This window comes from Pelophylax lessonae (genome assembly GCF_965119305.1).
Source record: "Pelophylax lessonae genome assembly, chromosome: 2".
In the NCBI taxonomy this organism is placed as follows: domain Eukaryota; kingdom Metazoa; phylum Chordata; class Amphibia; order Anura; family Ranidae; genus Pelophylax; species Pelophylax lessonae.
In genome coordinates, this window is record NC_138769.1 from 6,061,112 (window position 1) to 6,084,617 (window position 23,506).

Sequence of the window (23,506 nt, forward strand, 5' to 3'; positions counted from 1 at the left end):
CCATCAGCCTCTCAGTGTCGGAGACCTTTAAGGTAGCGGGTTCCTGTAAGGGGTCACTAAAGACAAGACGAGGGAGAGGGAGAGGAGAGGAGAGGGGAGGAGAGGAGAGGGGAGGAGAGGAGAGGAGAGGAGAGGAGAGGAGAAGGGAGGGGAGGAGAGGAGAGGAGGAGGAGAGGAGGAGGAGGAGAGGGGAGGGGAGAAGAGGAGAGGAGAGGAGAGGGGAGGAGAGGAGAGGGGAGGGGAGAAGAGGAGAGGAGAGGGGAGGAGAGGAGAGGGGGGACTCCAACATCACTGAGACATCACTCTGGGGGATGTTTATAGACCCTCACAGAATATCTCATATATTACATTCAGGATGGTGGCCAATCCACACTCTGCGGCCATTGTCCAATCCATGAGGCCACGCCTCCAGTCACAATATGGTCCAATCCCATAGGCTTTTCCTAATGCCACAGTCCAGTTCAATATTTCAGGATGGTCCGTGCTCTTTGATCGCAATCCAATCCATTCCAATCCAATCCATGACATAATCGCAATATATTATTTCCTAATAAATCTGTTTTCCTGTCTATATACATAATCCTATAGAAGAATATTAAAGGGGCAAAAGAAAGATCCAGTCTTCCGATGTGGGATAGAGGGTTCCCAGTTCCATATGGAGATCTCTGATTGGTCAGAAAGTTACAAGATCCCTTCAAGTCTGCGTGAAATCAGTGCAAGATTCGAGACCTGCAGTTTCTCAGATAGCCACAAGGTGTCCTGCGAAGCAAAGGGAAGAATTTATAGTATATGACCACTCTACTGTATAACATACTAATCAGAGACTGCAGACATATTACAGGAGACAGTCAGAGACTGCAGACATAGTACAGGAGATGGTGAGAGACTGCAGACATAGTACAGGAGATGGTCGGAGACTGCAGACATAGTACAGGAGATGGTCAGAGACTGCAGACATACTACAGGAGATGGTCAGAGACAGCAGACTTAGTACAGGAGATGGTGAGAGACTGCAGACATAGTACAGGAGATGGTCGGAGACTGCAGACATAGTACAGGAGATGGTCAGAGACTGCAGACATAGTACAGGAGATGGTCAGAGATTGCAGACATAGTACAGGAGACGGTCAGAGACTGCAGACATAGTACAGGAGATGGTCAGAGACTGGAGACATAGTACAGGAGATGGTCAGAGACTGCAGACTTAGTACAGGAGATGGTCAGAGACTGCAGACATAGTACAGGAGATGGTCAGAGATTGCAGACATAGTACAGGAGACGGTCAGAGACTGCAGACATAGTACAGGAGATGGTCAGAGACAGCAGACTTAGTACAGGAGATGGTCAGAGACTGCAGATATAGTACAGGAGACGGTCAGAGACTGCAGACATAGTACAGGAGACGGTCAGAGACTGCAGACATAGTACAGGAGATGGTGAGAGACTGCAGACATAGTACAGGAGATGGTCAGAGACTGCAGACATACTACAGGAGACGGTCAGAGACTGCAGACATAGTACAGGAGATGGTCAGAGACTGCAGACATAGTACAGGAGATGGTCAGAGACTGCAGACATACTACAGGAGACGGTCAGAGACTGCAGACATAGTACAGGAGATGGTGAGAGACTGCAGACATAGTACAGGAGATGGTCAGAGACTGCAGACATACTACAGGAGACGGTCAGAGACTGCAGACATATTACAGGAGATGGTCAGAGACTTAAAGGTGCCAGATTTAAAAAAAAATGTCAGTATTCAAAACAGCCAAACTTGGCGTTTTTAATGCTTTTAAGTGCAGAGGAGGGATTTGGGTCTTTTAGACCCCCGATCCCTCCATAAAGAGTTCATGTCACCGCCTATTATAAGCGATGTTTACATTCCTTGTGACATCAATAAAAGTGATCAAAAAAAATAAAATAAAATAAATAAATCTTAAAGGATAGTGTAAAAAATAAAAAAATACAATAAAATAAAAAAGAAAAAATAAATACATTTAAAGCGCCCAAGCGACGAAGCGAACTCATACATAAGTAAGTCGCGGCCGAAAATATAAACGGTGATCAAACCACACATGTGAGGTATCGTCGCGATCGCGAAAGTGTATTTCTTCCAAAAAAAATTGCATTTGAAAGACCGCTGTGCTAATACCATGTGACATAAAATATTGCAATATGATCACCATTTTATTCTCTAGGGCCTCTGCTAAAAAAAAAAAAAATATGTATATATATATATATATATATATATATATATATATATATATAGGGGTTCTAAGTTATTTTCTAGCAAAAAATACAACAGATTTTAATTTTGTAAGCAACAAGTGTCAAAAAAAGGCTTAGGCGTGAATGGGTTAAATTGCCAGAAAATGACATTTGCCAGCTTCCTTTTTACAAAAAATAGTACAAAAAAGGGAGGGGCCTGTGTGTCGTCTTTTTTTATTTTTCTATAGAAACCAGAAGGGAAATGTAATTTGCTGATCAATCTAAAACCATTTTGTTTTGTATATGTCAGTGCTAAAAAAAAAATCACCAATCCCAGACAAACGGAATAATAATAATAATTTTTTTTGCAATGGTACATGTTCAGCGTGTCAGGTAGAGTCCGCCTCATTTCCTGGCTTTAGGATGTACAGAGATCATCCAGCCCTTTCCTCCCCAGCTTGACACTTTCTGGACAGGCCCTTTCATCTACTGGACTTCAGTTCTGTCAATCATGGAGGCCCGGCATCACATGTGGGCGTTATCTAGGGTAGTCTGCATGCAAATGTAACCCATCTAGGAATGCCCACTCCTCCAGACTGATATCTCCCCCATCAAGACATTTTGATATTAGCATAACTCCTCCTAAAAACCCGCCTACTGCAGTGTGTTGTGCAATATTCACCTTCAATCCAGAGATCACCTATGCTTCTTGTCAGCACACGATTGGCTCCTTGTTCTGCATCCTCCTCCTACACTCCAAATTACTGATGTATTGCTGAACAGAGTTGGGCCGAACATCCCCCGGTCCGGTTCGCACCAGGACTCCTGAACATGGAAAAAGTTTGGCCCTCAACTGTGAACCCAATAAAGTCTATGGGACTCGAACTTGAAAAATCAAAAGTCCTAATTTTAAAGGCTTATATGCAAGTTATTGGCCATAAAAAAGTGTATGGGGGTCCGGGTACTGCCCTGGTGGACATGGATCAATGCAAAAATATTTTTAAAAAGAGATTGATTTTACAGAAGTGGTGATTTTATTGATGCTTAACCTCCCCCCATCCGCGCTACAGCCTATATACGGCTGCAGTGCGGACTCGAATTTTCGGGAGGCCGTTTTTAAACGGCCTCCCAGTGACACGCCCCCAGCGCGCTCCCGCGAGCGCGCTGCGGGGAAAATCTGTGTCGGCCGTGTCCCTTGGACACGGCCGATCACAGATCGTGGTGAATGGCCAATCACAGCGGCCATTCACCATGTGATCTGGCCGTCCAATGAGCGATGATCTCATATGTAAACATATGAGATCATCTCTCATCGCCGGCGCTCCTTCCTCACACAGAGCCTGCAGTGTGAGGAAGGAGGGGGAGCCTCACAGCGCCGGGGACACAGGAGAATGTAATCAGGGCACCGATCACCAGTGCCCTGATTACACAAGGTAAAAACACACACACAGTGCCCCCCCATCAGTGCCCCCCATCAATGCCCACAATCAGTGCCCATAGTGCTGCTAGTCAGTGCCCATCAGTGCCTGCTCATCTAGGCACTGATGAGCACTGACTGGCAGCACTATGGGCACTGAGTGTGGGCACTGATGGTGCTGCCCATCAGTGCCGCTCATCAGTGCCACCCGTCAGTGTCCAGTGCCATCCGCCAGTGCCCATCAGTGCCGCCTATCAGTGCCCATCAGTGCCGCCTCTCAGTGCCGCCTCTCAGTGCCCAGCAGTGCCACCTGTCAGTGCCCAGCAGTGCCACCTCTCAGTGCCCAGCAGTGCCGCCTATCAGTGCCCAGCAGTGCCGCCTATCAGTGCCCAGCAGTGCCGCCTATCAGTGCTCATCAGTGCCGCCTCTCAGTGCCGCCTCTCAGTGCCGCCTATCAGTGCTGCCTATCAGTGCTCATCAGTGCGGCATATTAGTACCTCCTCATCAGTGCCCATAAGTGCCACCTCATCAGTGCCCATAAGTGCCACCTCATCAGTGCCCATCAGTGCAGCCTATCAGTGCCCATCAGTGCCGCCTCATCAGCGCACATCAGTGAAGGAGAAAAATTTATTTTCAAAATTTACTCGCAGAAAATAAGAAAAACTTTTTTTTTTTCAAAATTTTTTGTCTTTATTCTTTTTTTTTGTAAAAAATAAAAAACCCAGAGATGATTAAATACCACCAAAAGAAAGCTCTATTTGTGTGAAAAAAATGATAAAAATTTCATATGGGTACAGTGTAGCATGACCGCACAATTGTCATTCAAAGTGTGACAGCGCTGAAAGCTGAAAATTGGCCTGGATGGGAAGGGTGTTTAAGTGCACAGAAGGCAAGTGGTTAAAATGCAGCAATAAAAATGAAAAATTCCTTTAAATATAGTGCCTGGTGGGACCCTTAGTCTGCCTGTAATGTGGCACATATGTACAATGTATAGAACCTGCTGCAGCAAAAATGACATTTAAATTGATTTTCCCGGCTGCAAGCTTTCTTGAAAAAAAAAAAAACATTTCCAGCAATACAAAAATGTGAAAAAATAATGGTGTGAGGTTCGCGGGTCGGTGAAAAATCAAAAGTCCTAATTCGAAGGCTTATATTTGAATGTTATTGGCCATAAAAAGTATATGGGTGTCCGGGTACTGCCCTGGGGGACTTGAATCAATGCAAAAATATTTTTAAAAAGAGATTGATTTTACAGGAGCAGTGATTTTATTGATGCTTAAAATGCAGCAATAAAAATGAAAAATTCCTTTAAATATAGTGCCTGGGGGGACCCTTAGTCTGCCTGTAATGTGGCACATATGTACAATGTATAGAACCTGCTGCAGCAAAAATTGATTTTCCCGGCTGCAAGCTTTCTTGAAAAAAAAAAACATTTCCAGCAATACAAAAATGTTAAAAAATAATGGTGTGAGGTTCGCGGGTCAGTGACATCACAAGGGGGGTGCTATAGGGTATGTCGCCAGGTGGCTCCATCCCTCTGCTATTTAGGAACTGTCAGATGGTGAAGCAGGCAGGCGGCAGTAGCCTTCATTATGGGTGGAGCTTTCTTTTTTTCCTTTTTTCGGGTCCGGCGGGCATCGTTATTGACGATGGATCTACATCGGGGGCCATTGTTTTTTTATTTTTAATAAAGGAAGTGTCAAAAACTGGGGGTGTGTTTTTATTTGTTTTTGACACATTTTTTGGTGAATGAGTAGGGGTATAATGTACCCCTACTCATTCACATGGGAGGGTGGGATCTGGGAGCCCCTTTGTTAAAGGGGGGGCTTCCAGATTCTGATAAGCCCCCCCACCTGCAAACCCCCACAACCAACAGCCATGGTTGTGGGGAAGAGGCCCTTGTCCCCATCAACATGGGTGCCCCATGTTGAGGGCATGTGCTGGGCTGCATACTCAAATAATGGTCTGGTATGGATTTGGGGGGGGGGGCATGCAGTGTGGGGTTTCCCATTAAAATCCATACCAGACCGAAGGGTCCTTTATGGATTTGGGGGGGACCCCATGCCATTTTTTTTCCTGGATTTTTTTTGCTGGCTTTTTTTTACATTAGGCTGTCAGGGGGGAAGCCCGTTGACAGCTGATGACTCATCAGTTGTTAAGGACGTGGCGGCTGGCCAGCTCCTTAACAACCAGCTATTCATTGTGCCCTGACTGGGCAAAGCCTTGCACTTGACCAGCAGTCAGGTGCATTGCTTTAGCCAATCAGGGCTTAGAATGCACTGTGCAGTGCATTGTGGGGCGCTCAGCTGGCGAACATCTGGCCAAGCGCCCCGCAAATTTGGAAGTTTGCCAAACATGAGCAGGAGATGTTCAGGCTCAACTTATGCTCAGTACGAACTGCTCGCCCAACACTATTACTGAATACAGACCTGCGTCTATTTGCATCTTTTATACTTGCCTGGAGTTCCCGCTTATAGTAACCCTGGGGGGGGGGGGGGGAGAGGGAGTCATACTCTTTGCTATGTGTGGAGTCCTGGATAGTTCTCCCTGGTTGAAAGACCCCCCTCCCCTCCACCAATACACACAGCTGCATATCAATCAAAAATCCTTTTAGGCTAAATAGATACTTCAAGAGCCAGTACAGCAGAATAGGACTGTAATAATTCATGCCCAGGCTGCCCTATACCATTTCTTACCCCGGCTTCCATCTAGTGGCTCTTCCGGTTCTGCCGAGGAGGTTTGGACTTGGTGCGCGGCGTTGGTCTTGGCGCTTGGTCCATGGGGTGGTTTCCTGGCAGGGCTGGCCTTGTCTGTTGTGGTGCCGGACCCTGGTGATTCAGCGGAAAGTTCTCTGGCTGCCCTTGTGGGGGCTCCGGGGGTCTCTGCCTGGTACGTCGCCCTTTCTTGCCCTCCGGTGCGGTCTCTGGCGCCCCCTGTCTGTGGGGTGATGGCTTCTGGGAATTGATGTAGTCCGTTTCATCGGTGGTGATGACACTTGGGGGTATAGCGCTGGCCTGGCCCGGAGGGCACGGCAGCTGACGCTCCTGTATGCCTCGCATCTGATTGTTGTACATAGTCTCTTCATCTGCGGAGACACAAGGGGTTTGGTCACTTTATCTGTGTAAGTATAAATCAAAGGTACTAAAAGGATCACTCCACCTAAAGCTGCCAGATCAGGTGGGTCTGTCTTCTATCATTTTTTTTTTATAGATCACTGGTGATACCAAATGCAAGCATAACTGCAGCTCCAATCTCCATTGTGTGAGTGAGGGTGAGTAAGAGAATGATGAGGGGTACAGGAAGAGAGGAGAGGAGACCCTCAACAGTCATAAAGAGTGAGAGAAAGAGACAGAGGTACAAACAGAGAGAGAGAGGGAGAGAGAGAGAGAGAGGTCACCAACAGAGAGAGAGAGGTCACCAACAGAGAGAGGGAGAGAGAGAGAGAGAGAGAGATAGAGAGGTCACCAACAGAGAGAGGAAGAGAGAGAGAGATAGAGAGAGAGATAGAGGTCACCAACAGAGAGAGAGAGGTCACCAACAGAGAGAGGAAGAGAGAGAGATAGAGAAAGAGATAGAGGTCACTAGCAGAGAGCGAGAGGTCACCAACAGAGAGAGAGAGAGGGAGAGATAGAGAGAGAGAGAGATAGAGGTCACCAATAGAGAGAGAGAGAAAAAGAGGGATAGAGGTCACCAAGAGAGAGAGAGAGAGAGAAAGAGAGGGATAGAGGTCACCAAGAAAGAGAGAAAAAGAGAGATAGAGGTCACCAACAGAGAGAGAGCAAGGTCCTCAACAGAGAGAGAGAGAGAGGTCACCAACAGAGAGAGAGAGAGAGTGAGAGGTCACCAACAGAGAGAGAGAAAGAGAGAGGTCACCAACAGAGAAAGAGAGAGAGAGAGGTCACCAACAGAAAAAGAAAGGTCATCAACAGAGAGCGAGAGAGGTCACCAACAGGGAGAAAGAGAGAGAAAGGTCATCAACAGAGAAAGAAAAAAAGGCCATTAATAGAGAGCGAGAGAGGGTACCAACAGAGAGAGAAAGAGAGAAAAAGGTCACCAACAGGGAGAGAGAGTGAGAGGTTACCAACAGAGAGAGAGAGAGAGAGGGGCCACTAAGAAAAAGAGAGAGGTCACCAACAGGGGAAAGATGTCTCTAACAGAGAGAGAGAGGAAGGTCACTGTGACAAATGCCCATTTGCTAGGACGTTCGCCACGGGCTACTGGAGGAGTGTGGAGGCCAGCCTCCTGCCCACGGACTATGGGCTCTGGCTTGTAGGGGAGTGCACCTCTATGTGGGGGTATATGCTGGAGGACCATGGGAGTAGTGTTGCTTTGGACTCAAATCCATGTCACTCCAAGATTCAGACTGGGATCAATGTTACAGGCCTAAAGCTGCCTGTTGCAGCAGAGGACTTCTCCACACATTGAGAGACTCAAGAGATGCTAATGACGTCTACTGTGGGGATGTGTATTGACAGTGTTGAAAATGGAGACATGCAGTCTGAGAGCCGATGTCTTCTGCTTTCATTTGTTTAGAGGTGGAGTGTGTTCACACTTCTAGGAATGTGTATTCGGCTATGTTTTGGGCTTGTTGTTTGTGGAGTGAATTATGATAATGTTGCAGTCTCATTCACCTAATTTCTCTTTCCAGAAGGCCAAGGTATGTTAACTATGTTCTGTATATAATTACATTTGCATATGATAATGAAATCAAACACATGAGACTGTATATATTGGAAGTGAGTTGTTGAATAAAGTGTCTTTTGTTTTACCCTTCATCGAGCTTAGGCTGATGTTTGGGGGGAATTGAGCCGCCAGGTCACTGTGACTTGAAGTCGCACAGATAAGAACGGCACTCATTGGAAATCATGGAGTACACCTTTGCAGTCCCAAGTCACAGGACGAGTCGCACAAGTGTGAAAGGGGCCTTACGATAAAGTAAGAAAGGGGATGAGGAGAGAGGAGAAGAGTAAAGATAGAGAAGGGGAGAGGAGAGGAGAGAGGAAGATGAGTAAGGATAGAGAAAGTGAAGGAGGAGTAGATATACAGTAAGCAAAGGAGGAGCAGAGAGAGGTGTAGAGGAGAAAGGGAAAGGAGAGGAGTAAGGACAGAGTAAGAAAGGGGAAGAGAAAAGAGGGATACAAGTACAAAATAGAACAAGAGAGAGAGAGGGGGAGAGGAGAAAAGACAGAGTAAGGGAAGGAGAAGAGGAGAAGAGAAAGGGAGAGGAGTAATTATAGAGTAAGAGAGAGAAAAGAGAGCTGTGAAGGAGTAAAGATAGTGAGGGAGAGGAGTAATAATAGAGTGATAGAAGGAGGAGAGGAGAGAGGGAGATAAGTAATAATAGAGGGATAGAAGGAGGAGAGGAGAGGAGAGAGGGAGAGGAGTAATAATAGAGTGAGAGAAGGGGGAGAGGAGAGAGGGAGACAAGTAAAAAATAGAATAAGAGAGAGGGAGAGGAGAAAAGACAGAGTAAGGGAAGGAGAAGAGTACAAGAGAAAGGGAGAGGAGTAATTATAGAGTAAGAGAGAGAGAAAAGAGAGCTGTGAAGGAGTAAAGATAGCGAGGGAGAGGAGTAATAATAGAGTGATAGAAGGAGGAGAGGAGAGAGGGAGAGGAGTAATAATAAAGGGATAGAAGGAGGAGAGGAGAGAGGGATAGGAGTAATAATAGAGGGATAGAAGGAGGAGAGGAGAGAGGGAGAGGAGTAATAATAGAGTGATAGAAGGAGGAGAGGAGTAATAATAGAGGGATAGAAGGAGGAGAGGAGAGAAGAGTAATAATAGAGTGAGAGAAGGAGGATAGGAGAGAGGGAGATGAGTAATAATAGAGGGATAGAAGGAGGAAAGGAGAGAGGGAGAGGAGTAATAATAGAGTGATAAAAGGAGGAGAGGAGTAATAATAGAGGGATAGAAGGAGGAGAGGAGAGAAGAGTAATAATAGAGTGAGAGAAGGAGGATAGGAGAGAGGGAGATGAGTAATAATAGAGTGAGAGAAGGAGGAGAGGAGAGAAGAGAGGGAGAGGAGTAATAATAGAGTGATAGAAGGAGGAGAGGAGAGAGGGAGAGGAGTAATAATAGAGGGATAGAAGGAGGAGAGGAGTAATAATAGAGGGATAGAAGGAGGAGAGGAGAGAAGAGTAATAATAGAGTGAGAGAAGGAGGAGAGGAGAGAGGAGTAATAATAGAGTGATAGAAGGAGGAGAGGAGAGAAGAGAGGAGTAATAATAGAGTGATAGAAGGAGGAGAGGAGAGAGGAGAAATAATAGAGTGAGAGAAGGAGGAGAGGAGAAAGGGAGAGGAGAAAGGGAGAGGAGAGAGGAGTAATAATAGAGTGATAGAAGGAGGAGAGGAGAGGCGAGAGGAGAAATAATAGAGTGATAGAAGGAGGAGAGGAGAGAAGTGAGAAGTAATAATAGAGTGATAGAAGGAGGAGAGGAGAGAGGAGTAATAATAGAGCGAGAGAAGGAGGAGAGGAGAGAGGAGTAATAATAGAGTGATAGAAGGAGGAGAGGAGAGAGGAGTAATAATAGAGGGATAGAAGGAGGAGAGGAGAGAGGAGTAATAATAGAGTGATAGAAGGAGGAGAGGAGAGAGGAGTAATAATAGAGTGATAGAAGGAGGAGAGGAGAGAGGAGTAATAATAGAGTGATAGAAGGAGGAGAGGAGTGAGAAGTAATAATAGAGTGATAGGAGGAGAGGAGAGGAGAGAAGTGTGACGGTACTCGCCGTCACTGAGACTGAAAAAACTATGTGACAGATAAATTGATGGTTTGGACTGCTCAGTTGATCAGACTTGTGACAGATGCATGTCATCAGCTCAAACACCTGTCTTCCATGGATTGTAAATCATGTTGATTTGATCATCTATTGTTTACTGTGGGTTCTCAGTATTTACACTATAATATGTGTATTTGTATCTTGTTTTACTTTTGGTGCCGGCAGTCTGGGCTTCCAGGCTGACTTAAGTACGCTGAGCTAATTAGCATGTGAAGGATAACCTTGTCTAGATGGGATTAGTCAGCTGTACCTCGTTAGCTATTCATTGTGTGATGCTTTATGTAAATATTCAGGTCATTGTTCATGTAGTGACTGTCATGCTTCTCAAGTGTATAAAAATCTACTGCTTGTTTTAATAAAGGAGTTAGTTGTTTCCAGACACATACAAGCTAAGTTCAGGCTAGTTTTTGTATGGGGGCGGCTGGAATATCTCTATATGTCCAGACTGGAGGAAGCCTTATACTGACGGAAGACCACAAGCACGGTGTGGGTCGACGGTTCCGTCACATTGGTGGCAAGCGGTGGGATGCTTCCTGCAGTCTGGAACATCCAAACCTCCACCGGGATCCAAGGTCCGGGGAGCAGAAGAGGAGAGGTACAGATATCAGCCGCCATGGAAGAGGAATTCGGAAGGAGGTTGCGAGAGATGCGGTTACAGCACAGGGGACCAGTGTCAGAGAAGGTCCTGCTGGGATGGCATGATTCAATCCGATTGGAACTCTGGGAGGAAGCGCTAGCTCGTGAGCAGCGACACCAGGGAAAAATCCTCCCCCTCCTTCCAGGAAAGGTACTGGTCACAGTACGAAGTGCGAATGGTGTTTTTGGGGAGATTACCGCATAAGGAATGGAAAGCTGAGTTAAGCAGGCTGGTCCAGGTGGAGATGCGGTTGGATGAGAGCTATAGAGCCCTCCGCTGGTATGTAACCCAAGTGTGCCCATGGACAGCAGATGGCAGCCCAACAGAAGGCTTTTGCTACGGCGGCCTGGGGCTGTTATTAGAGAGGCTGTCTGAGGACCCTGACTTTGGGAGCGATTTGGAGTGGCGTTTGGAGGAAATATTGGAATACAGAGAACAGATGCTGAATGTCTTGGACGTTCACTGGGTACTGGAAGATTTGGAATTTCTAGCCAATCAGGAATGGGAGCTGGAGATCGGCTACAGACAGCTGCTAGACTCTGTTCAGTGCCAGGCCTGGGCTCCCCTTGCCTGGGAATACCCAGAAGTATCAGCTGACAGTCCAGAAATCGTGAATGAATAGTCGGCAATGTGGCACAGTAATAGTGTGCTTTGCTCACCTGCACCCACGGTTTTGGATGCGGAGGTCTTATGGCGGATGCAGCAAGTGCTGACTCACCTTGACGAACCTGTTTCTGCACAGGACGAGCTTGGATGGAGGAATGCATCTGTTCAGCCGCTGGATAAAGGTATGGGAGAAGAGGGAGCCATCTTCATTCCCAAACCACGGATTACAAATTTAATGGACTTTCCATTGGAAGATGATTTGGATTATAAATCACCTACAAAAGTGTTGGCACTGGGCCCAAGTGCCACCAGTCTATGCCCTGGACTTTCAGCAATTCCAGAGACTGGAGATTTATTAGACTTTTCTTCTGAGGAGGAACATCACAGTGAGCCTGCAGCAGATGAGCAACCATCCAGGCCTAGCGCTGCTGACCTCTGGATGCAACAATTGGTGACCCAGCAAGATGTGTGCAAGGCCACTGACTTTTCAGTTTATGTTCCTGCAGAACAGCTGGCATCAGGGCCTAGCACTACTGAGCTCTGCCCAACGCCAACAGCAGCTTCAGCCTCCCAGAGAGAAGAGGCAGCTGACCTTTCTGTTACACCACTGACAGGGACATGGGATTTCAGGCCAGCAGCATGTGTGGAGTTACAAGAAACTTCTACAGCAGAAGCGCTGACAACTGGACAAAGGGTCCAAGACCTCTGCCCCACACCTGCAGCAGTCCCGGAGACCCAGGGTGAGAAGGTGGTGGTCAGTCCCCAGCAGCAGATCAGGATCCAGGGGGAGAAGAGACAAGAGGTTGCCGGAGCAGATTACGTGGAGTCCCCAGCAGAAGTGCTGGCAACAGAGCAGAGTGCTGCTGGCCTCTGCCCTCAACTCACAAGGGATGGATTTTCTGAGCAGGTGGATGAGACTACAATCCCCACCTGTATACCCCAGGGATGCTGGGCAGTCGGCCCAGATCCCCAACAGCATGAGGGAGTGAGCCCAGCCACCCTGTCTTCTCTCCAGCAGCTGAAAGGACTCCAGGGAGAAGGGCCAGTCCACGCTTCTTCCCTACAGCGGGTATGTTCTACGAGAGAGGCAGAGGTTGGTTGGGTGAGTAATGCTCCTTTTGGGACAATTTGCTTGGGGTACTGTGTGGGTATAGACATTGGGAGGCTGGAACTACAGACTACCTTCAAAGTCAACCCATTTGGGGTCCCCTCCTGTGTTAGTCTCCTTCCAGAAGCAGAGAGATGTGACGGTAGTCACTTTGGTTGGGGGGGTCCTTGGAACACAGCTTGCCTTAGAGAGGTTGGGAAATACCTCTCTCAACCCGCTAGGCACTTCTTATGTCTAAATCACCCTGTGTCTTTTAGGGACACAGGGTGACCAAGAAGCCCAGTCTGGCCTGCCCAAACCAGACTTCCACAGACTGATTGGCTACGAGAGCTCCATGCGCCCTGCCGGGACAAACTTACAAGCTATGTGGAACTTTGTCAAGGAAGCTGCCATGATGGATGGACTCTTTGGGACTTGTTACCCGACGAACTCAGGCACAGACCAGTTGGGGGTCTGGTACCTGGTTCGTCTACCTTTGGGGGGAAGATATGTGACGGTACTCGCCGTCACTGAGACTGAAAAAACTATGTGACAGATAAATTGATGATTTGGACTGCTTAAGTTGATCAGACTTGTAACAGATGCATGTCATCAGCTCAAACACCTGTCTTCCATGGATTGTAAATCATGTTGATTTGATCATCTATTGTTTACTGTGGGTTCTCAGTATTTACACTATAATATGTGTATTTGTATCTTGTTTTACTTTTGGTGCCGGCAGTCTGGGCTTCCAGGCTGACTTAAGTACGCTGAGCTAATTAGCATGTGAAGGATAACCTTGTCTAGATGGGATTAGTCAGCTGTACCTCGTTAGCTATTCATTGTGTGATGCTTTATGTAAATATTCAGGTCATTGTTCATGTAGTGACTGTCATGCTTCTCAAGTGTATAAAAATCTGCTGCTTGTTTTAATAAAGGAGTTAGTTGTTTCCAGACACATACAAGCTAAGTTCAGGCTAGTTTTTGTATGGGGGGCGGCTGGAATATCTCTATATGTCCAGACTGGAGGAAGCCGTATACTGACGGAAGACCACAAGCACGGTGTGGGTCGACGGTTCCGTCACAAGAAGTGAGAAGTAATAATAGAGTGATAGAAGGAGGAGAGGAGAGAGGAGAAATTATAGAGCGAGAGAAAGAGGAGAGGAGAGAGGAGTAATAATAGAGTGATAGAAGGAGGAGATGAGTAATAATAGACTGAGAGAAGGAGGAGAGGAGAGAGAGAGAGAGAGATGAGAAATAAGAAGAGATAAAGAGAGGGATGAGGAGAGAAGAGGAGACGGAGAGTGATGAGAAGAGAGAGATGGAGAAGAGTTGGGTAGAGGTGGGGGAGGGGCGGTAGCTCCTCTCTATATACTATGTATACGCAGTGACACAGGATGCAGACTGCGGTCACTGTACAGGATGCTTTGTATTTGTTCTGTATGAGAATTCTGTGAAATGTTATCAGTGTACTCATCTCCAGCACCTGCTGCCCCCCCCTCCCCCGCCACTCTCTGTACCGGTCCTGGCTCTCCGCCATTCACCACCTGACCTCAATGCCCCCTTCTATGTACTCTGAGGGTCTCTGTGCCAGGATGTACAGCACATTGTTAGGGTGGGCGTCACATCAAGTAATTTTGAAAAACCTACTAAAATTTTCCATGATTGTAAAGTGTGGGACCACCTTAAGAAAGAGCCCAGATCTGGTTGGGTGACTGATCTTTGTGTCTATGGCCATTGGTGGTCATGAAGATGTCATGTGACTTTTCTGTGTAGCCGACACCAGATCCCATTACCAAATACAAAGTTGGGGCTCACCTGGCCTTCGGCACGATCTCACGCTGTAAATGATGAGGATTATGAAGATGATGAAAGCCACTCCTCCCGCGCCCGCAGCCAGATACAGGTACCAGTCCCATCCTTCGCCTGGAAAAAAGTCGACAAGGATTGAAAACATGTTTGGTGTTTTGGGAGCTCAGACAGGTCGTTATAAATACCCCCCTACAGACCTCATTCCAGACCCTTTACCTCCCTCCATTCCTACAGACTGATATGGTCAATGGGCATCCCTACAAACAGCGACATTCTGATGTGCCCCCCTTCCTGGTGAATTCTCTGTATCCATGAACGTTTTTCGGGGGAGGACATCATTTTTAGGTCACTCATGCTCCGCCCCTTTTTTGACAATGTCACGAAGGCGGCGTCAGTCACCACGCGAGCCGCAACTCGTGAGTAAAGGGGAAATGGTAGAATTTATTTTTAGTGTGTTTGTTAACCTAAAAATATATACCAGTCCCCTTAAAGCATGTTATATAGCACAGTGCTTTGCTGTGTAATTTGTCCCCTTCTATCACCTAAAATACCTGGCCTGGCTATGTCCTTCCCTCTGTAAACTGACCACGGTATATCATGGCTGCTGAGCCCTGACACCGTGGTCAGTTTACGTGCCTCCATCATCCACAGCCCTCCTGTCCTCCCTCCTCCCTCCCTCCTTCCCTCCCTGTCTGCACCTGTGTCAGTGCCCCCACCCTCCCCTCTCCTTCTGCTGCTGTAGTTTTATATAAAGCTTCCTATCCTATTAACAGTCTGTTTAATAATCCTGTGTGCCCCTGTGTCTATTTTAAAAAATAAGCCATTCTTTACCAGTTTTCAGAGGGCCTATAGGCGCTCACGTGACCTGCTGCCTCTTTCCTCCTCTCTGGCCTCTCCTCCTCCCCTCCCGACTTACCTAAGAGTGAAATCCTTGGCCCCACCCACTGTAGGCAGCTGTCAGACGGGGAGAAGAGAGAGCCGGCGGGTCACGAGAGCAGGCGGGTCACGTGAGCGGCGATCGGCGCTCTGAAAACTGGTAAAGCACGGCTTATTTTTTTAGAACACCGACACAGGGGCACGGGCACACAGGATTATTAAACAGACCAGACAGGATGGTATAAAGTGGCTTAAAGTGGAGTTCAACTCAAAAGTGGAACTTCCGCTTATCTGTCTCCTGCCCCCTCATTTGGCATGTTTCGGGGGGAGCGGGTACCTGTTTTTGACAGGTAACCTGTCCCCACCTCCATGGGACCTTGCTGTGGCGAGGTTTGTCAGTAGTTCCGCCCCCTCCTCCTCCCTCCTCTGCTTCTAGGCCAGTAAGAAAGCGCAGCGTGCTTCACGCATGCGCAGTAGGGACCCAGCCGTGAAGCCGCAAGGCTTACCTTACTCCCTTACCGGCAATGACATCGGCAGCATCCAACAGCCGATGGAAACATCAGCTGCGGTGCCGGCATCGCTGGACTCCAGGACAGGTAAGTGTCCCAATATTAAAAATCAGAAACTACAGTGTGTGTACAGTATGTGTAGCTGCTGTCTTTTAATTTTTGGAGGGGGGGGGGCAGAACACCGCTTTAACACCCACTTTAAAGGGAAAGTTGAAGTTCCAGGGGGGGGCACTTGCCCCCTTGTGGACGCCCATGTCTGTATCCCTGGCATTGTACAACTCAAATAAATGTCATCACTGGTTGCCACAGTCTACACTGCACACGTATTTACAGAGAGTGCTTACTAGTGGCCTGTGGTGGGCCATGCACCCCTTTCACCCCCTTTTACATCTATGGCTAAGGAAAGTTTATTTGCATAAAAGTGTGTTAGCCAAATGCACGTGCATAACTACAGGGGTCACAAGGGTCACAACTGCAACCCGGCCCCCTTGTACACCTGGATAGGAGGGGCCACGGGGAGGCATATACTGTACAGGAACCAATCCCCTTCATTTTCCTCTTGCAGTCATTAAAAGCCTGCTTCCTAATGGAGGGATTCAGGTCTAGTAAATGCCGCCCCCCGCCGCCACTCCAATCCAGCTTCCTCTGCTTTCTTCTGCCCCCAGACCCCTGTGTGTTCCTCTGTCCCCCCTTGCCCCCCCCTGCAGTGTTGCCGGCTTCCCCCCTCCCCTCTTCCACCAGCTGCGGCGGGGGGCTTTCAGGATGGTCGCGTGAGAAAGGGGCCGGTAAATACCGTATATACTTGAGTATAAGCTGAGTTTTTCAGCATGTTTTTTCATGCTGAAAAAGCCCCCCTCGGCTTATACTCAAGTCACAATCTCACTTACCTTTCCCCCGGTCAGTGCACATGCGCCGCCGCCACTCGGGAAAGCCTGTACACGTTTGGCTATTCCCAGGCAGATGGCGCATGCGCAGTGACGTGTTGGCGCCGTGCAGCTTCATTTTTAAATGTAAGGCGGAAAAGTTAGTGAGACTCCTCCGCAGCACTGCAGGTAAAGGTAAGTGAGACTCCTGTACCATGCCAGCAGCACTGCATCACCTGTACCATCAGTGCCATATCTGTGCCATATGTGTGCCATGCCTGCACCATCTGTGCCATGCCTGAACCATCTCCTGTGCCATGCCTGAACTATCTCCGGTGCCATGCCTGTACCATCTTCTGTGCCATGCCTGTACCATCTTCTGTGCCATGCCTGTACCATCTCCTGTGCCATGCCTGTACCATCTCCTGTGCTATGCCTGTACCATCTCCTGTGCCATGCCTGTAACATCTCCTGTACCATCTACTGTGCTATGCCTGAACTATCTCCTGTGCCATGCCTGTACCATCTCCTGTGCTATGCCTGTACCATCTCCTGTGCCATGCCTGTACCATCTCCTGTGCCATGAATGTACCATCTCCTGTGCTATGCCTGTACCATCTCCTGTACCATCTCCTGTGCCATGCCTGTACCATCTCCTGTACCATCTCCTGTGCCATGCCTGTACCATCTCCTGTACCATCTCCTGTGCTATGCCTGTACCATTTCCTGTGCCATGCCTGTACCATCTCCTGTACAATCTCCTGTGCCATCTCCTGTACAATCTCCTGTGCCATGCCTGTACAATCTCCTGTGCTATGCCTGTACCATCTCCTGTACCATGCATGTACAATCTCCTGTGCCATGCCTGTACCATCTCCTGTACAATGCCTGTGCCATCTCCTGTACCATGCCTGTACCATCTCCTGTACCATCTCCTGTACAATGCCTGTGCCATCTCCTGTACCATGCATGTACCATCTCCTGTACCATGCCCACAGCCCTGCATCTCCTGTACCATGCCTGTACCATCTCCTGTACCATGCCCACAGCCCTGTATCTCTTGCACCATGCCCGCAGCCCCTGTTTCGGGTCTCATGGTGGTCCAGTTGGGTCAAGTAGCTGCTGCATTTCCCACCCTAGGCTTATACTCGAGTCAATACGTTTTCCCAGTTTTTGTGGTAAAATTAGGGGCCTCGGCTTATACTCGAGTATATACGGTATGTCCTAAAAAATAATAAAGAATAAAATTGTAAAATAAATAAATAATATGGTAAAAAATGATAAAAATGACACCAGTGGTGGGATAACCAGCGTAACAAAGGTTGCACTTGCAACCTGGCCCAGGCGTTCCACCACCGGGCTCAGAGGGAAGGGGTCAGGGGGGCCCTTAATGGTTTCTTCCAGCGGGGGCCTTGAAGCTTCTAGCTATGCCTTTGGCCAAATGTATTTTCTAAGGCAGCCTGTCACACCGTATGTCTAAGGCTCCATTGATGGTGGGAAGCTGTCACACGGTATGTCTAAGGCTCCATTGACAATGGGAAGCTGTCACACAGTATGTTTAAGGCTCCATTGACGGTGGGAAGCTGTCACATGGTATGTCTAAGGCTCCATTGACGGTGGGAAGCTGTCACACAGTATGTTTAAGGCTCCATTGACGGTAGGAAGCTGTCACATGGTATGTCTAAGGCTCCATTGACAATGGGAAGCTGTCACACCGTATGTCTAAGGCTCCATTGATGGTGGGAAGCTGTCACACGGTATGTCTAAGGCTCCATTGACAGTGGGAAGCTGTCACACGGTATGTCTAAGGCTCCATTGACAATGGGAAGCTGTCACACAGTATGTCTAAGGCTCCATTGACGGTGGGAAGCTGTCACACGGTATGTCTAAGGCTCCATTGACAGTGGGAAGCTGTCACACCGTATGTCTAATGCTCCATTGACGGTGGGAAGCTATCACATGGTATGTCTAAAGCCCCGTACACACGTACCGATCGTCGGCGAACGATCGGCCATCTTTTGTCCAGGGCTGTCGGTGTCTGTTGAAAAGTGCAAAAGACTGCACAAGAATTTTGTCCGCCGACTACAGCCGACTGCAGAAGTGATGTCATGTGATGGTTAACTTTCCCTGTGTTTTTCCTTTTCTGAGCATGCCCAGTCTTGCAAATCTGCGGTCTGTCAGCCGAAATCTGTACTGACTGGCGAACAATCGGCCGCTCTGGTGTCGGCATACAAAAATTTTAATGCTTGCATGACAGATTCTTTTCGGCCGAATGTGCGCTGTTGGCTGTCGGAAGCATCATACTAACAAGCCTACAATCGGCAGATCGGTCGTCGGCCGAAGCCTTTTGGCCGACGATCGGTACGTGTGTACGGGGCTTAAGGCTCAATTGACGGTGGGAAGCTGTCACACGGTATGTCTAAGGCTCCATTGACAGTGGGAAGCTGTCACACGGTATGTCTAAGGCTCCATTGACGGTGGGAAGCTGTCACACGGTATGTCTAAGGCTCCATTGACGGTGGGAAGCTGTCACACGGTATGTCTAAGGCTCCATTGACAGTGGGAAGCTGTCACACGGTATGTCTAAGGCTCCATTGACAGTGGGAAGCTGTCACACGGTATGTCTAAGGCTCCATTGATGTTGGGAAGCTGTCACACGGTATGTCTAAGGCTCCATTGACGGTGGGAAGCTGTCACACGGTATGTCTAAGGCTCCATTGACAGTAGGAAGCTGTCACACCGTATGTCTAAGGCTCCATTGACGGTGGGAAGCTGTCACACGGTATGTCTAAGGCTCCATTGATGGTGGGAAGCTGTCACACGGTATGTCTAAGGCTCCATTGACAGTGGGAAGCTGTCACACGGTATGTCTAAGGCTCCATTGACAGTGGGAAGCTGTCACACGGTATGTCTAAGGCTCCATTGATGTTGGGAAGCTGTCACACGGTATGTCTAAGGCTCCATTGACGGTGGGAAGCTGCCACACCGTATGTCTAAGGCTCCATTGATGGTGGGAAGCTGTCACACGGTATATCTAAGGCTCCATTGACAGTGGGAAGCTGTCACACGGTATGTCTAAGGCTCCATTGACAGTGGGAAGCTGTCACACCGTATGTCTAAGGCTCCATTGACGGTGGGAAGCTGTCACACCGTATGTCTAAGGCTCCATTGACAGTGGGAAGCTGTCACACCGTATGTCTAAGGCTCCATTGACAGTGGGAAGCTGTCACACCGTATGTCTAAGGCTCCATTGACGGTGGGAAGCTGTCACACCGTATGTCTAAGGCTCCTTTGATGGTGGGAAGCTGTCACACCGTATGTCTAAGGCTCCATTGACAGTAGGAAGCTGTCACACCGTATGTCTAAGGCTCCATTGACAATGGGAAGCTGTCACACGGTATGACTAAGGCTCCATTGACGGTGGGAAGCTGTCACACAGTATTTCTAAGGCTCCACTGACATTTGGCATTTTTGCGCAATAAATCGCAGCAAAAGCTTGTCACCAAAAAAGGAGGAGGAGCTTCTTTTTTGGCGACAAGCTTCACGCGTTGCGGTTTGCTGCGATCGTTGTGCGATTTATGTGTGATAATCACAGTAAAACTGCACCAAGTTTTAGATGTCGTTGAAAACGAATGGCATCTGAATGTGCGTTTTGCAATTACAGTGCGTTTTGAGATTGTGGGCAAAATTGCAGCGATTCTGCTTGCCAAATGTCACTGGAGCCGCAAACAAAACAATGAAGACGTTACAATTCCTCTGGAAGCTGATCTGTGATATTTATAACAGGGACACAATGTAACAAATCACCGACTCACCCTTATCACAGCTATAGCATGGACACAATGTAACAAATCACTGACTCACCTTTCTCACAGTCGAGTGTTAAGGTGTGAGATTTTTCCATGACTTTGTTTTTGGCGGTACATGTGACATTTGTGTCTGGTTTATAGGTAAAAGTATGGCTCAGAGATTTTCCTTTCACAGTCTTCAGTGATGTGCCACTGCCATCCTGCTTCAGATATATTTCCGGCTCGGTTCCCCGGGAAATAGAACAATACACTTCTACCTTCTTCTTATCTTTACATGTGATGTTCATGAAAAGCGAGTCCACAGGATCTGTAACACAAGACATCTGTAATGTATTATGTGCCGGTGCCCCGATACTCATCACCCTCCAACAACTGTGAGACCTACAGTGCCTACACCTACGCATTAAACGTGCAGAAACACACTGAAATATACTGCGTTAAACGTGCACTAACACACACCCATACATACAGCAACCACTCCATCCATAACATGACCCATACATACTTCACCCACCCCACCCATAACATGACCCGTACATACAGCACTCACTCCACCCATAACATGACTCGTACATACAGCACCCACTCTACCCATAACATGACCCGTACATACATCACACACCCCACCCATAGCATGACCCATACATACTTCACCCACCCCACCCATAACATGACCCATACATACTTCACCCACCCCAACCATAACATGACCCATACATACAGCACCCACTCCACCCATAACATGACCCATACATACTTCACCCACCCCACCCATAACATGACCCGTGCATACAGCATCCACAACACCCATAACATGACCCATACATACAGCATCCACGCCACCCATAACATGACCCATACATACAGCACTCATTCCACCCATAACATGACTCGTACATACAGCACCCACCCTACCCATAACATGACCCGTACATACTTCACCCACCCCACCCATAACATGACCCATACATACAGCATCCACAACACCCATAACATGACCCATACATACAGCATCCACGCCACCCATAACATGACCAGTACATACAGCAACCACCCCACCCATAAAATGACCCATACACACAGCACCCACTCCACCCATAACATGACCCATACATACAGCACCCACCCCACCCATAACATGACCCATACATACAGCATCCACACCACCCATAGCATGACCCATACATACAGCACCCACTCCACCCATAACATGACCTGTACATACAGCACCCACCCCACCCATAACATGACCCTTACATACAGCACCCACCTCACCCATAACATGACCTGTACATACAGCACGCACTCCACCCATAACATGACCCGTACATACAGCACCCACTCCACCCATAACATGACCTGTACATACAGCAACCACCCCACCCTTAATATGACCCATATATAACAGCACCCACTCCACCCATAACATGACCCGTACATACAGCACCCACCCCACCCATAACATGACCCGTACATTCAGCACCCACTCCACCCATAATATGACCCATACATACAGCACCCACTCCACCCATAACATGAACGGTACATACAGCACCCACAGTAACGCATTGAAATATACCACGTTAAACGTGCACTAACGCACTGCAATAGACTGCGTTAAAAATGCAGTAATGCACTGAAATATACTGCATTAAACATAGAGTAACACACTGAAATATACTGCATTAAAAATAGAGTAACACACTGAAATATACTGCATTAAACATACAGTAACACAGTGAAATATACTGCATTAAACATGCAATAATACACTGAAATATACTGCGTTAAACATGCATTAACACACTGATATATACTGTATTAAACGTTCAGTAATGCACTGAAATATACTGCATTAAACGTGCAGTAATGCACTGAAATATACTGCATTAAACGTGCAGTAACACACTGAAATATACTGCGATAAACATGCAGGAACACACTGATATATACTACATTAACCACTTCACGACCAGCAACGTAGACCTACGTCGGCTGGCTTTGTGTGGTTATACCGGGATGATGCCTCTAGCTAGAGGCATCATCCCGGTACCATGTTTTAAAGCCGGTGGTCGACTTTCCGGCGGTAATGACCGAGGCGGCTCAGGAGCCGCTCGATCGTTACCCCGGCGAGCGGAAGGGGACGCCCCCCCCTCTCCCGCCGCCTTCCGTGGCTCTGCTGGGGTCTCCCGTCCCACCGGGAGACCCGAGCACACAGCTGGCATGTCCGCCACGTCTGATGACGTCACGTCTGGGTTACTCGGCTGCTAAAGGCAGCAGTTTCAAAAAGTGAGTGTATTCAAAAATGCAGTTTTCGGCGTTTTGAATACATGGAAGTGTAGTGGAGGGGTTTGGGGTCTTTTAGACCCTCGATCCCTCCATAAAGAGTACCTGTCAATGCATATTGCTGTCACAAGGGATGTTTACATTGCTTGTGACAGCAATAAAAGTGATCAGATTTTAATTTTTTTAAATTTATAAATCTAAATAAAATTAAATCATCATCTTTCACAATATACAAAAAAAAATGGGCTAACTTTACTGTTTAGTTTTTTTTTAACCACTTGCCGACTGCCTAACAACTATCTACGTCGGCAGTCAGCCCCTCACAGGCAAAGTGACGTAGATCTACGTCGCTAGCCTGTGAGGGTCTAGGGAGCGAGCGCGCGCCGCCGGAGGCGCGCTCCAGCTCCCACGTGGTCACGGACCCCCCCGCGCGTGTGACCGGCGGACCCGATGTCCGCCGGTCACTCTGCGATCGCCGCTGCAGAGGGAGAAAGTCAGGCGGCTGATGTAAACAAACCGCCTGTCATTCTCCCCTGAGTAGAAACTGTGATCACATGGTTCTACTATGTAGAACCATTGATCACTGTTTCTATATCTTAACAGACAGCCAATCACAGTTA

General features: G+C 47.9%; 2 protein-coding genes across 2 annotated transcripts in view; both read right to left on the reverse strand.

Annotated features, from left to right (window-relative positions):
- LOC309548507 (immunoglobulin superfamily member 2-like) overlaps window positions 1–20,782 on the reverse strand; it is a 283,133-nt gene extending 262,351 nt beyond the window's left edge. Inside the window, exon 1 of the mRNA XM_082248461.1 lies at window positions 20,656–20,782. Within this exon, the coding sequence (XP_082104587.1) occupies window positions 20,656–20,695 (40 nt within the window). The 5' untranslated portion in view covers window positions 20,696–20,782. The remainder of the gene's footprint in view (window positions 1–20,655) is intronic.
- On the reverse strand, window positions 330–14,769 carry LOC309546588 (uncharacterized protein; the record flags this gene model as incomplete). Its single annotated transcript, XM_082246336.1, has 4 exons — window positions 330–759; window positions 6,322–6,710; window positions 14,550–14,657; window positions 14,760–14,769. The coding sequence occupies 3 exons, from the start codon at window positions 14,767–14,769 to the stop codon at window positions 6,334–6,336; spliced, it is 495 nt and encodes a 164-aa protein (XP_082102462.1). The 3' UTR covers window positions 330–759; window positions 6,322–6,333.
- Window positions 20,783–23,506: the final 2,724 nt, after the last annotated feature.